The 15,452-nt window shown below is 41.6% G+C and overlaps 1 protein-coding gene across 5 annotated transcripts in view; it reads left to right on the forward strand.

Moving 5' to 3' along the window:
* The first annotated feature begins 9,059 nt into the window (after window positions 1-9,059).
* Window positions 9,060-15,452, forward strand: part of LOC104601580 (P-loop containing nucleoside triphosphate hydrolases superfamily protein) — a 53,052-nt gene continuing 46,659 nt past the window's right edge. For 4 of the 5 annotated variants that reach the window (XR_016079269.1, XR_016079268.1, XR_016079270.1 and 1 more), the window contains exons 1-3: window positions 9,060-9,334; window positions 10,056-10,440; window positions 14,050-14,166. Coding sequence is in view for 1 of the 5 variants with exons in the window: in XM_010264961.3 (XP_010263263.1) it covers window positions 9,210-9,334; window positions 10,056-10,440; window positions 14,050-14,166 (627 nt within the window). In the remaining 4 variants the exon portion in view is untranslated. The remainder of the gene's footprint in view (window positions 9,335-10,055; window positions 10,441-14,049; window positions 14,167-15,452) is intronic. The other variant, XM_010264962.2, reaches the window with a different exon arrangement.

Here is a 15,452-nt window from a genome sequence, read left to right on the forward strand (position 1 = left end):
TCAGGTTTAGAAACCTCCTGATGAGATTAGGAGAAAGCTAATCTAATCTGCAGATAAGATAAGGGTTTATCCCTATCACCTAAAGAGAAGTCTTATTCAAATATGATTTGGATAAGCTGCTCCTAATTGGATTAGGAGCAGATCTTTTAGGTTAACAAAAGAAGGGGGCGGCAGCCTAAATCATACACATCAGATTTCCTTTAGTGCTGAAAACAAGAAGAGAGAATTTTGCACCCTGCGAATACTCTTCTTGCCACCTCCCTGTTTGCCAGTTCGATCTCCAGTTGTGAGAGAAGTCAAGATTGGATTTTGACATCAGTTCTTGGAGAAAGGATTGAAAAAAAGTTGTGCTCACGTTCCATTCTGCTGACTCTTGCGAAGGACAGAGTTCTTGGAGAAGAACACTGCTGATTCTGCTCCATCGTACACTGCGCCATCTTCACTGGGAGCAGTCTTTGGATCCTTCCTTGGGCGTGAACACCTCCATTGGGAGATACTACTTCTCCGTATTAGGTATAATTCTCTCCTACTCCTTTTGGTTCAGATCTGATTCAGTTTAAGGTTCACGAATGATCTTTGAAAATACGATTTTCTAAATAGGGAATGTGATTCCCAGTTGAAGGGAGAGAAAAATTTTTGAAATTCGCCCCCTTGTTTCAGATCTGAACCTGCGCAAATGGGCAGAAGGTGTTCTACCCGATTTGCACAGATATGGGTTTTGGGAAATTTGTTCCCAAACTTAATGGGCGAATAATCTGAAATTAATTTTACATAAATCTGATTATTATTTAGAATTGTTCTTTATGATTTTCTTGATTTATGGGTTGTTCGTACAAGAGGAGATCGAATTCTTGGTTTGCGCAGGGAACCTGCGATTTTGCAGTTCTTGAATTATTTTTGGTCTGTAAATAATTTTTTTTTATTTTCTAGACTCAATGTATAGGTATTCGATCTGATGTAATTATTAATAGAAATAGGATTTCTATTTATATTTATTTTGGATCGAAGATGGCAGCACAGAAAAGGAGATTTTGCAGAGAAGGAGATTTCGCAGATGGGAGAATCGCTATCTGCGATTTGCAGTTTGTGAAACTGCATTCTGTGATCTAACCTCTGTTTTGCAGGATGGATTGTGCGAACAGCCCTGATTGACTAATTCTTGTTTTTCTTTTATCAGTATTTAATTTCAGACTATTTTCTTGAATTAAAGATTTGATTAAAGATCAAACCCTAGACCCATTCGAACCAAGATTGGTTCAAATAGTTTGAACCGAATCTAGGGTTTAATCAAGTCTGAAAGTCAGCCCTAATTTTCCCACTAATGGGCCTAAGGATTGGAGTTTAATTAAATGGTTAATTCGGCCCAACCTGTAAAAGCCCAGTTTTAAAAGGTTAAAACTGCTAAAAGCCCATTTAACATTTAAAGCTATATGGGCTGAACCATTCGACCCATATACCTAGATAATATTAATGGTTAATATTATGAATTTAAAATGGGCTTCAAATGGGCCTTACAGATGGTTAATTGATTGGATCAATTTATCCCTGCATTGTGATGTATGGATGTATGATGTGCTACGTATATGGGCTATAAGTACTTGGCCCATGTTCAATCGATAGTGGCGCTTGCGCACACCATGGCTGAATGCACGTCATTGCCATGGTGTCCCTTTTGGTCATTGGATGACCTCTCTCAGTGATGGGCCCCACACCTCATCAAGAGGTTACGTGTGGAACCCTAGCCGATTTAGGCCCACCGAAATCTGACTTTATGAAAGTCAGTGGGAGCCACTCTGGTTTGACCTAAAATAAGAACTAGGGCGTAATTAACTGTTCCCTCCGGCTAATATGAGTGCATGTGATAGGGAGATTCATATGATGAACTCTCTAAAAGCCTTCCATCATTAGCATGAGGATGGGTCCTTCAGTAATGAGGAAACGCACCAGAAAATGGGCTATCCATTTGCTGTTGGGCTCGTCTGAGTGTTTCATAAGATGATAGGGGCGTCATAAACCGATGTGGGAGGGGCTTCACCAGAAAATGGGAACTCTCTCACGGTACCTTGGCGTTCACGAATATGATGGGTAAGCACTCACTAGACAGAAAGGTTTACCTGAAAACGGCTTTGAACCTTGTCTGACAGAGGCCAAAGGGAAAACTCATATGATGAGTGGATATGATCCTTCACAGAAAGGTGGTGGGGTTATGCAGCTGAAACAGTTGGCTCCATGCACCCTATGTGATTTCCCACATTTCCAGAGACAACCCGTAGTCTCCGTCACTGAGAAAGGAGGGAAATCTCAGAGACGAATAAATGAAAATGGAACGTAGGTTAAAATCCATATATATGAAATGAACATGAATCAAATTAGGTTGTGGATTGATGTTTGCTCTTTTATCAGAAAATGGCAAACAGATCATTTGCAAAACTGCTTGATGACAACAAGTTGAAGGGCCCAAACTATGTTGATTGGTACAGGAACCTTATGCTGGTCCTAGCTTCTGAAAAGCTGGACAAAGTGGCAAAGAATCCTGCCCCGGAGCGTCCGGGTGATAGGGCTTCTGAGGCCCGTAGGAGAGACTATCAAGAATGGGAGGAGAAAAACTCTTTTGCCCGGTGTTACATCATTGCCTCCTTGGACAACCCGATACAGAGGCAGTTCGATCAGATCGAACTTGCCAAGGACATATTGAACAGTCTTAGGACGATGTATGAAGAGCAGAATCGTTCTACTCGACAAAAGGTCTTGAAACAGTTCATGACCGCACAATTGTCCAAGGGTCAACAAGTTCACGATCATTGTCTTCGGATGATGGGATACATCCACGAACTGGAGGCCCTTGGATCCGGGCTGGACCTTGCAACTCAGATAGATGTTATCCTTAACTCTTTGCCTCCTTCTTTTAATCCGTTCATCATGAACTATAACATGAACAAGCTAAATGTCAGCTTGCAAGAGCTCAGCAATATGTTGCAAAGAGCTGAAAACTTATTAGAAAGGATGAGCCTGTAGCCATACTTGTTGAAGATGGCAAGACAGGCAAGAGAAAGAAGAAGGCAAAGAAGCCCCAGAAGAAAGCCATTAAGAGCAAGAAGCAGAAGAAAGACAAAGCATCGGATGCCTGTCACTTCTGCAAGAAGACCGGCCACTGGAAAAGGAATTGTCCTGCCTACCTGGAATCCAAGAAAGGTAACTTCGAAACTTGTGTTATAGAAACCAATTTGTTGGTAGCTTCTGCGTCCTGGTGTATTGACTCCGGGGCTTCAACTCATGCGTGTAACTCACTGCAGGGGTTCAAAAAAGCAAAAGGCTGAGGGAAGGAGAAATCACACTCTACTTGGGGACTAATGCAACTGTTGCAGCCGCAACCATAGGAACCGTGGAGTTATTTTTTAGAGAATGAACAATTGTACTGAAAGATTGTCTTTATGTGCAAAATTTAAGGAGAAATTTGATTTCTGTCTCAAAACTGTGTGCAGATGGTTATTCTGTCTTCTTTAGTAATACGATTACTATTAAAAGAAATAACAGATTCATCGCATAAAGGGGAATTGGAGAACGGTCTCTATATTCTACATCCTTCTCTAGAAACTAACATAACCGAAACTACGTCGGCTGAAATCCCCAAGAAAAGAGCCTGTGATACAGTTAATCCCACGTGTCTGTTGCATTACCGACTTGGCCACATCGGTGTTGACCGAATCACAAGGTTGGTAAAGGATGGTTCTTTAGATTTTCTAACTGTAGAAGATCTTCCCACTTGTGAGCCTTGCCTACAAGGCAAGATGACGAAATGGCCTTTTAACGGTAAGCCTGAAATATGTACAGGCACACTTGACCTAATACATACTGATTATGTGGTCCCCTGAGTGTTAAGACACGAAATCAACACGTGTAATTCATCACCTTCACAGATGATTTTTCACGATATGGTTACGTGTACCTAATGAGACACAAGTCTGAATCCTTTGAAAAGTTCAAAGAGTTTAGACAAGAGGTCGAGAAATAGTTAGGGAGAGAAATTAAAGCCCTTCGATCAGATCGAGGTGGCGAGTATCTCTCTAACGAATTCAGGGACTACTTAAAGGACAATGGGATAGTATCACAATTAGCTCATCCTGCTACACCACAACTTAACGGTGTTTCAGAGAGGAGGAATATGACCTTATTGGATATGGTCCGGTCACTTCTCATACACTCAGAGTTACCCACATCCTTTTGGGGCTACGCATTGGAAACTGCGATCTATGTGCTGAATCGGGTTCCAACCAAATCAGTTCCGAATACTCCATATGAACTTTGGACCGGAAAGAAGCCAAGTGTCAAACACTTGAAGATTTGGGGTTGTCCAGCACACGTGAAAAGAATGAGTGCAGAAAAATTGGAATCCAAGACCAGTTGTTGCCTATTTGTAGGCTACCCAAGGCTCTATAGGATATCTATTCTATGACCCAAGTGAACAGAAAGTGTTCTGCAGTCGAAATGCACAATTCTTGGAAACCGATTACATCCTGGACACCCATCGTCAGGAAGTTGTCCTTGATGAGGAGAGCTCAGGAGTAGTGGGAGATGTACCACAAGTTCCAGGTAGTGACCAACCTAGAAGATCCACTCGGGTATCCAAACCACCAGTCCGTTATGGTTATGACCAGGATAGTTACCAGGATAGTTACGCAGAAGCTATGTTGGACATAGATTCCCAGAAGTGGGTGGAAGCCATGAGAGCAGAGATGGACTCAATGGAGACCAATGGAGTCTGGACTCTAGTAGATCCGCCCTACGGGGTAAAAGCAATCGGTTGCAAATGGATTTACAAGAGGAAGAAGGGCCCCGATGGTAAGGTTGAGACCTTCAAAGCTCGTCTGGTGGCGAAAGGGTACACTCAGAAAGAGGGCATCGATTATGAGGAAACCTTTTCGCTTGTGGCCATGCTTAAATCCATTAGGATCCAGTAGTTGTAACAGCATACCATGATTATGAGATTTGGCAAATGGATGTCAAAACTGCATTCCTGAATGGAGATCTTCCTGAAAAATATCTATATGCAGCAGCCGCAAGGCTTCATTGCTTCAAGAAGTTGGAACATCCGTTTTAATTCTGCTGTCAAATCGTTTGACTTCAAGCAGAATCCAGATGAACCCTGTGTCTACAAGAAGTACAGTGGAGATAAAGTTACCTTCTTGGTTCTGTATGTAGATGACATTCTATTCATTGGGAATGATGTAAGAATGTTAACTACGGTGAAAGTATGGCTATCACAGCAATTCTCCATGAAAGATCTTGGAGAAGCCTCCTATATACTGGGTCTTCAACTCTATAGAGATAGATCAAAGCAGATAATAGGATTATCCCAATCTGCTTACATTGAAAAAATAGTCAAGAGATACAGCATGGAAAACTCCCAAAAAGGAAATGTTCCTTTCAGGCACGGAGTCACTCTCTCCAAGAAAATGTATCCCAAGACTTCTGAGGAGATTGATGGCATGAAAGACGTTCCTTATGCCTCAGCCGTAGGGAGCATCATGTATCCCATGCTGTGCTTTCGTCCTGACATAGCTCAGGTAGTGAGTGTAGTAAGCAGATTTCAGGCCAACCCAGGGCAGGAGCATTGGACTGCTGTGAAAAATATACTTAAGTACCTTCGAATGACAAAAGAGTTTTGTCTAGTATTCGACGGTAGCTCACTACAGATCCAAGGGTGTACAGATGCCGACTTCCAGTCAGACCCAGATGATAGAAAGTCTACATCTGGATATGTTTTCACGATAGGAACGTATATTGTTTGCTGGAAAAGCAGCAAACAGGGGTCCACTGCAGACTCCACGACCGAGGCCGAGTACATTGCCGCAAGTGAGGTTGCCAAAGAAGCCGTGTGGATAAAGAAGTTCGTTCACGAGTTGGGAGTAGTTCCGTCCAGCACATCACCCATCCCATTGTTGTGTGACAACAATGGAGCCATTGCTCAGGCTAAGAAGCCACGAGCCCATTCAAAGTCGAAGCACATCGAGAGGAAGTACCACGTACTGTGGGAGATTGTTGGTAGAGGGGACGTCCTGATTTAGAAGGTAGCGTCAGCGGTAAATGTAGCAGACCCATTGACAAAGCCACTATCACAGAAAGTGTTTGAAAAACACGTGGAAAGCATGGGACTCCGGCTAGTACCTGATTGGACCTAAGTGCAAGTGGGAGCTGTTAGACAGTTTTATATGCCCTTAGCTTCAATCAGAATGATGTACTTTATGAGTTTATTGTAAATGAATAAAAGTGCATATTTGATTCATGTTCCTTTGGTATGTTTCTGTGTATTACCCATAAACTGGACACTTAATGAGACTCATGTTAGTTTAGAATGTTCATAGCCAGTGGGACCTATCCTGACAAGGCTGACACTGTGGTGCCACCAAGTCGGTTGGGGTGACCTGTCTCAGCTACCAGGGTGAGACCCTAAGCACATACAGTGTAGGATTAGTTGAATCTTTGAACTGGACCAGATTTTCAGTATTGCCCTGGACCTTGGAGATTGATGGGCAAAACTGGAAAGTTCACTAGCAACTCAGCAGGTTAGGCTACTCGCTGAGAGTCGTCTGGCTTGCACCTTCTTCCCAAGGCTGAGGCGCTCCGAGTTACCTCCGAGCTCGGGGCCCCCTGATTTTTCCTAATGCCCAAGCTCCTCCCAGTTGGCTCAATGCCATTCCCAAAGAGGAACACCTCGATCCGCCTCTAGACACCTCAGGTTAGCGCCGTTGGTGTAGCTCACCACAGGCAACTCGTCGCTTGAAGGGTAGCTCGGTAACTCACAGAAGAGCATTTCGGCCTATCGCAGGAAGATCTCCTGCCTGGCAACTGTGTCTGGCAAGCCTGGAGACTATGACCACGTCTTTTGTCAGACGGTGTCGTGCCCGCCACCTCTGGAAGATGTCCTACATCTGACAAGTATGTACCCTATAGCGACGGCCCCGCACGTGCCACCACAACCCAGGCTATAACGGCTGCGACAAGACAACAGTGGCGGTTATACCTGCTCTGATAGAGGCAGGTGAGCCTGATTTGGTAGAGTTCTGGTATAAGTAGTCTCAATCCCAAAGGGCTGGTAATCTGGGGACACCTGCGCTATCTGCACTCTTAGCCCCCTTTACTCTTCTTGCATTTTCCACAGAGTTCTAACTTAAGCGTCGGAGTGTTCCCGCCAGGCAAGTCCCCCGGGAATTCCTCATCCTCTCCATTTCAGGTGCTACATAGGAGCCGCGCAACCGCCAGCTAGGAGTGACCGGATCGCGCATCATCAGATCTGATCAAGATATTGAGGAATTAACAATCTGTAAAGCATCTCTCTCGACGATGAAATTATCCATTGATAAGGGCAAACCAAGTTCCAGAGCTTTAATCCAATTTCAATCCCCTCATGGAAAACTATATGGGCCTCATTGTAGGGCTTTTGAAGAAGAGATGTCCTATAGATTCACCGTCATCGAGGCATAGTTTGCATGTTGGCTCCACGCTTGGTAACTATTCATCCGGTTCTTCACAAATGAGAATGACACCAAAATAGCTCATCCAGAGAAAGACTTTCAAGCAAGGGAAAGAAGTTTGTTTTTCCATAGCACCCACCAAGACAACCCACTACAAATCCATGCAACATTAGAAGATTCAGACTGGAAGCACTCAAAAGTCCAAAATTCGAGTTGCAAGCATACTGTCCATGAGGGGTGAGCGGCCAAACGATTTTGGTCTCCATGATTGCCAACCATCAAGCACCAAGCCAGCTTAGCCAGCCCTAGCTACAACTACCAAGTAATCAATCAAGACGCCAGTTGCCACCTTAACTCTGCCACCCAAGCTCTGTTTGAATGTCTTTGTCTTTCTCATTTCTTATCTTTGTGGCTCCGCCACTTTTCAGGCTTTTATTTTAGGCGACAACAACCACCAACCAATCCGGCATCGGCAAATCATCGGCCACCACTTTGTTCTTATCGGCTCGCCCCTCTGCCATACTTGTTCAAGTATTTTTTTTCTTAATTTTGAGTGTAAAAAAAACTGAAAAACTGAACCACACACCTATTATCGGTTGACCAGTTACATCACTTCGATTTCGGTTTAGATTTTAAACAAACCAATCAGATTGGTTCAGTTAATCGAATCGTGAGCACCCTTGCTTCCTTGTCCAGCTCAATTTTTCCCGCCATACGCTATTAGGAATTTAGACACTACTGTCACGGGGATAATTCTACAACGGAAGAAACCCGTGCGGCGTCCATGCCAAGGTAGGCCAGGACAAGCCTTTATGCGCTTAGAGGCTAGGAGTTGCCCGATGAGATGGCTCCACCAAAGTCAGTAGCACTGGATCATGACCTCAAGACCAATGGCCGGGGCACTCTCCTGGCTCAGACTGATCCATGGGAGGCGCCGCTTATGTGCTAAAGGGGGACAACCACAATGCAAGGCGACTGTGCGCCGATGAGGTGACTTGGCACCGATGTGAGGGGTCTCCTGTATGCCGATGATGATAGGCACCTGTGTGCCATGATGATAGGCAACCGCTTGGACCGAAACACACCCGTGCGCTAGAAGCAACGGGATAGCTCAATCAGCTTGGGCAAGGGGCTGGCGAGGTAAATGGTCATTCTTGAGCCAAGCCCGCATGCCAAGCCTCCCTTGAGTATCGGTAGCGCAGTGCCGGTCCAACACTGTCCCCATGAGCAAGTGTGCGCCCATGAGGAACCCTGATAGCCATGCTAGCCATTAACCAGGGTTGCCCCGCAAGGGGATGATGGTCTAGGAGTGCCAAAGTTAGGCACTTAAAGAGGTCGACCACCCCTCCTCAAAGAGTACGTTAAGCTTTTGGTGGTCTGCCTGAAGATAACATCAATTCTCCCAAAAATCTTATAGGTGAAAATGATGGTGATGTCCCTAACGTGCCAAGCATAGGCAAGGCTAAGCCTATGTCAGACCGTCACACTACGCACGTATTCAGTTGGAGTGGCAAATTAGTAATTTCGTAAATATTTGGAAATTTATTTTGTTTTCGTCATAAAAAAAGAAAAATAGCATTGTCCTTCCTTTTCCGTTTCTTCACCATCTTTGTGCTTCGCTCGAATTTATGGTAATTGTTCTTGTAAGTTCCAAACCTCTGGCATTAATTAAACCCCAGTATTCACCACAGAAGTTCGTTCCGTTCATGGCATGAAAAAAACCCTAATTTCTTTGCAATGGCGAAGAATATAGTTACCAGAAGAGAGCTCTTGAGTAGATGGAGAGACATCGAAGAGGAAGATGATGATGCTCCATCCGATCCGTCGAAGCAGCATCAGCTTCGCCGGGCGAAAGAAGAATGGTTTGCCCAAGTTCTTCTTTTCTTTTTAGATGAAGAATACTGCTGTTCTTACTATTTTCTTGACGATTCTGCTCTTCTTTTAATTGATAGTTTATGCTTGGTTTCTAAAATCATTTAATAGTCGTTCGGTGTTCTTCATGCAATACAGTGTCAAAATTGATTTCTGTTCTTTCCTTCCAAAGCAGTAAGAGGGTAAAATTTTTGATCAATTAAGATGAAAATGCGGATATTTCATCACGTTACAAGTTCCTCGATTATTACTTTGTATCTTATGCCATGCTTTTGCAGATTATCTACTAAAACTGGCGCTTAGAGCATTCGTATTTTCCTGGGCTAGTGGGTTTTCAGCCATGGTGCTTTGTAGAAGGGTTTTTGGTCTTTTGTGGCCTTAAGTGACCTTATTTGTTTTGATGATACATTTTTCTTTGGTCAACAATTTTTTTATGAGGTATTGCTACTCTGTGATGAATTCAAATCTGAATCTGTTTGTGTTTTGGTTACTGACTTATTTAATGATTGCCTATTCCAATCTGAATCTGCATCTCTTTTGGTTGTTCTCTTATTCTAAGGTTGCTAATGTATTCGACCACGTTATATTTTGACAATAAATGTCATAATCTTCTTTTGGAAAGTGTACTTGCTTTCTTTACTTACTGGTTGGATAAAATATCAAGAAACATAACAGCTTAATGTGGTTCTGATTCAATGATATCTTCTGCAGGTTTTCAGATGCCTTCAACTTTTTGATATCTTTGCCAAAAGAAGCACATATCTGGTGTGCTTCATGGGACTTGATGGCTCCTCTTCTGGAAACATTCTACAATTACTTTAAGGATAAACGGGAAGATTCTCCTCTCAAAATTTTATGGAAGAGAATTTCTTGTGAAATGCAACAGTGCACACAGTGCATCTGTCAGCATCATCAAGCTCAGGAAATGTTCAATTCTGAGTATGAAGAAGGTTCTGTTGGACCTCTTCTTAATGTGTTGAGAAGCCTTGATGAAGAAAGGGTGACTCAACACCTTAAAGAGATAAATGCCAAGATATCCCGAGGAGAGTATGATCCTGAGTGTCACAATGCTGAAGTTGTTAGCGTGGTGTTTGAAGTATGCATTGTTTTTCTTTTCTTTTTCATTCTTTTCGTTTAATATTGTTTCTTTCTGGACCTGCACGATATATTGTTGTTTCTTTATTTATTTTTGAACTATTTGTCTCCTTGCATGTCCTTTCTGTTTCTCTCTCTCAACTGCTGTGACAGATGATGATATGTAAATCTATTCTCTCTAGAAAAGGATATAACTTGACAGTAAATGCCTGCCAATGGGGGGGGGAGGTATCAACTTAATAAACATTAGCAGGGAATGCTTCACTTTCGAAATGCCATTCCAGCTGAAATAACTATTCTTTCTTTAATTTTGAAGTTTTAAAAATCCTTTTAATTGTTCTCCTAATTGAAGGCAAGTTTAGAACAGTCAATCAGTTTACTGCTAGTTATACTGTGAACCACTTTTCATGATTTTATAGTTCTGAAAGAACTACAACCTATATTATGTATAGGAAACACAAGAAGCTTTTGCTCGATGTTTATGGGTTGTGTGATGTTGATTTTGATGTCATCATGTTGATTTGTGCATTGTAGCTTGTAGACCAGAAGGGTGGTAGGCATGCAATGTTTTGTGGTATCAATTATAGATTTTGCAAACTTGAAATGGGATTAAATTTATTTACTTCCCAAGAGATGCATTTCCCATCTAGTATATGGGGTGAACCAATCTTCTTCTTCTTCTTCTAAAAGTTCAAAGAAACCATTGATCCTTACCATGGGTTATCAGATTTCTCTCTCTCTCTCTCTCTCTCTCTCTTTTATTAGTTTAATGTTGATTCATTTCATGGATTGTTTTGGTTCAATAATAAAATGCAGTAAGGACTAAGGAAGCACTTAATATGAGCCTTTGGTTATCTTCATCAGTTCAATTTTGAAATTTTTTTTTTTTTTCTTTAACTTGGCTATTGATCTCATGCTAAGCACATTTTTGGCTTCATAGGGTTATATAACGGGGAGTAGTGCACCCCCCAACCCTTAATCTCCCTTTCAACTAGTGCTATGCATCTTTGTTCTTAATATAAACGATTTTGGGTAAACCCTCCTGGTCTTATGACCAGAAAAATAAATAGAAAACATACCTGTACTGTCCAATCAGTCTAAGATGTAAACAATCTTCTTCTAGTTGAAGGGAAGGGAGATCCATCATATGGATGGCCGAACCATGCAGGGTGGCTGGGCAAAATTTCAAAAATTTCTTTTTTCCGTCTTGGGAATCATATTCCCAGTTTTAGAAAAACTGCATTTTTCAAGGGTCTTTCTTGAAACAAACCAGACCAGATCTGAAACCAAAGATTAAGGAGAGGAATACCTGATATGGAATCCACGCAAGTAGCTCCCAACGTAGGTGTTCGCGCCCAAAGAGGTTACCAAAACCCATCTCCACTGAAGATGACACAATGTAGGATGAGGCAGGATCAACAAGGAGATTCTTCAGCAAGAACCCTAATTCTTCAGCAAGAAACAACATCAAGATCCAATCTTGATCACTTCCAAGAATTGGAGATCGAACAGGGTAGGGGTGACAAGAGTAGAGGGAGAAATCAGCAGTCAAAGAATGTAAACTAAGGAATTCACCCCCCTTATTTATAACCTTCTGGGATCAGTTTCCTAATCCAATTAGGAAGGAGTTTTCTTGATCCAAATCTGTATTTGGATCTGACTCTTAAGTGGATAAGACATATCTTATCCTCTTACTGACCCTGATCAGATTATAAACCAAATTCGCCCCTTTTAATTAAGTCAATTAAGCCCAGTTTGAAAATGGGCTTTAGGCCCATTAAGATGTCATTCTCTCTTCCCTATAAGATTACTGTTTAAATTGGCTCTCTTTGTATGGCGTGGGACCCTAACATTGATCTTCACATCAGCCACATGAGTTCATCCCAGCCTTTGTTACAAGGCCTGACCGAATTCACTACAGAATATAGTGAACCCCTGAGTCCATCAGTATGGGCTTTTAATGGGCCCAACATTTACACTGAATGGTCCTTGGGTCCAACCACGTTATGAAGGCCCAAGGACTGTGGGCAGATGCAAGATTAGCCCATTAGGTATAAAAACCCCAAATGGTCTTACACTTAAGCTCTCAACCACATAATGATCAAACATTGCCCGATAGTTTAGGTTTCCATCAGAGAGAGTGCTGTCCCCGATCATTCACTTTGTTCGACAAATGGGCTGATTTTGTCACTATGATCACCCACTCAGGTGAATTCTTAGATTGCCCCAACATACCTAGGTTTTGACCCCCTCTAAGGATCTCACTGATTGGCATATCAATGACAGTCCAATCCAACACCTAGTGTAGTACCATAATCGAATCTAGGGGTTAGGTGTAACTTTCCAGTTTTGCCCACCAGTCTCCAAGGTCCAGGGCATAACTGGAAAATGGTCCCGGTTCAGAGTTTCAAGTAAATCCACACATATGTGCTTTGGGTCTTACCCTGGTAGTTGAGACAAGCCACCCCAACCTTCTTGGCAACACATTACTGTCAGCCTTGGCAAGATAATCCTCCCTGGGTCTATCTAACGGTTGAACATTTTAAACTAACACGAGTCTCATAAGTGTCCAGTTTAAGGGTAATTATACAAAAACACACCAGATATAACATGAATCAATTATGTACTTTTATTCATTTGCAATAAATGTCAAAAGCTACATCAATCTGATTGGAGCTAAGGGCATAACTGTCTAACACTAATTGCTATCCAGGAAACTAAAATGAAGAAAAAAGGAGGAAGATTGAACAGAACTAATGTAGAACCTGCTTTGATACCATCTTGTTCGATTGAATGGTGCAGGAGGAAGAAGAGAGAAGAGCAGAGAAGAGAGATACAAAAGGTTTGAAAGTTGTAAGATGGGTTTGGTGGCACCTACTTAGTTATTTTATATTAGGGTGGCATCCTATCATGTAAAAGGACAAGAATGATCTTGGGTACACAAACAATATAAAAACAAATATTACAAAATGTACAATTTTCCTTGCTTATTGTCAATTGCAAGTTGCAGAGAGGCACATATTTTGGACTGATATGAAGCTCATAATGATCCAGTGGTGTGGAACCTGCAAGGTACCTTAATGAGTGGGATGTAGGGGAAGTAGAATTTATGCTTGAAATACTACATACAATTCAATAGATATTTGTATGTAATTATGATGAAGTAAATCAAAGAAGGCTGAATTTTGATGTAAATGTTGTACATTAACTTACAATTTCAATCAGTAAAAGCATTATTGTTATCTATCTACCTTAAGTGACATTGTACATACTAGTGTTCTTTTGCTCTCTCTATGATCCCCCCCCCCCAAAAAAAAAAAAGAAAAAAGACGTAAGGAAAAAAACAGAAAAACAAAAAGATAAAGGTGATATTTTTCACCTGGAGGTTATGTCTATATTATGATATCTCTCTACTCTGTATGTAGTTTATGTTATGTCTTTTGGTGAAATTGTCATTGAGGTGATTTTTAATATATTCCTTTACTGGTTAAGGAATAAAGAGAAGTTTTAATTTGATCAGCCATCATTTATTTGCTTGTTCTTTTCCAAATTTAGCTATACATATTTCATGCAGACATCACTTAGTATTGATTTATTTTCCAAATAACAGGTGCTGATGTTCCCTATCTTGTTGGAGGACCTGTCCTTGGTGTATGAGTTTCAAATATTTATTGAAGCAATTGATAATTCTCATGAACTAACTTTGGCTGGACATCAACAGTATCCGGTAATTGTCTCCTAAAACTGGCTACCACTGAAGAATTTTCACTTTTAATACTTAGTTGAAGATTCAGACAAAAAGCACAAGGAGAAGAGAGAAAAAAAGATGAGAGACTAGAAGAATAAGAGAGCAGGAAAGTTGCATGTATGTGAGAGAGATGGGTCAGTTAACCACTCCCGCTTGTATTATACTAATCTCAAAACAAAAGAATGACATGCGAAAACAACCAAAAGATTAATAAGAATGAAAATAGGATATACTAATCTGATCTGCTGCCCTGAGTCAAGCATCCAATGGGGATATGGGGAAATATGACAAGAAGGGATTGGCTATCTGATGTAGCCAATGGCAATGGAAATGGAGTAAGAAGTATGCTGAACTTTTTTATTTCATCCCTAGGAATTGTCACCATTTTAGGTTAAAGGTGGTAGCTGGTGGGAACACTTGTCTCATGTGTGACATGTCTTATGGCAATAGTTGCATTTGATCTCATCATCCAACTCATAAGTAGAGGCATTCTTCCTATTTACTTGCCTTGGGTTTAAAGTAGCCATACCAATGTGATTAGAACCATGGGACTGTTGCATTTCCAACCTATATTTCTCCTCTTCCAACACGAGTTAGTGGGCCTGAGGCAAATCTAGAACATCCCTACTAAGTATATTCTGCTAAGTCAAAGTTAGGATTGAGTCCTGCCAAGCACTCAAACTCTCTGTTCTTTGCCACAAGTATCTTATATTTGTATGAGTTCTCTGTGTACTGCCACTTAACCCTCTCTAAGTGACCAATTTCCTCCCTAAGAGGTTGAAGAAAGTAAGTAATATGACACTGTCTTCTCCTCCTGGCATAAGTTAGATGTTTCTCTCCTTGGTTGATAGGTCCTGGAATCAAGTCTCTGTGAGTCCAGATTTCCGTATTTGTGAAAGGAGCATATGTTTCCTAGCTATTTAGGGCTGTATTGAACAAACCAACCATCGCATTAGCATGAGGTTTTCTTGTTCCTGCAGCATAGGAGGTTTCCTCAGTTGCTGGCTGCTTTTCTTTTTCCTGTCAGATAGCCGTACGTCCTCTTTCCACCAATGGACAACTTAGCAGTCTGAGCCTACTTCATAAAATTGTTCTTGTCTAGCTTTATGGTAGCATTCTGGATATTAGTACTGTTATTCATACTTCCAAAAGCTAAAATAGACCCCATAGCTTAGTTTTAGAAGTCGATATGCTTCAAATTAGGAAAGAACTATAACAGTGGCCAGAAACAGCATTATTCTCCCTTTTTGAACTCTTACACAGAC

The sequence above is a fragment of the Nelumbo nucifera genome, chromosome 8, assembly GCF_055504915.1.
Source record: "Nelumbo nucifera cultivar China Antique chromosome 8, China Antique-T2T, whole genome shotgun sequence".
NCBI lineage: Eukaryota > Viridiplantae > Streptophyta > Magnoliopsida > Proteales > Nelumbonaceae > Nelumbo > Nelumbo nucifera.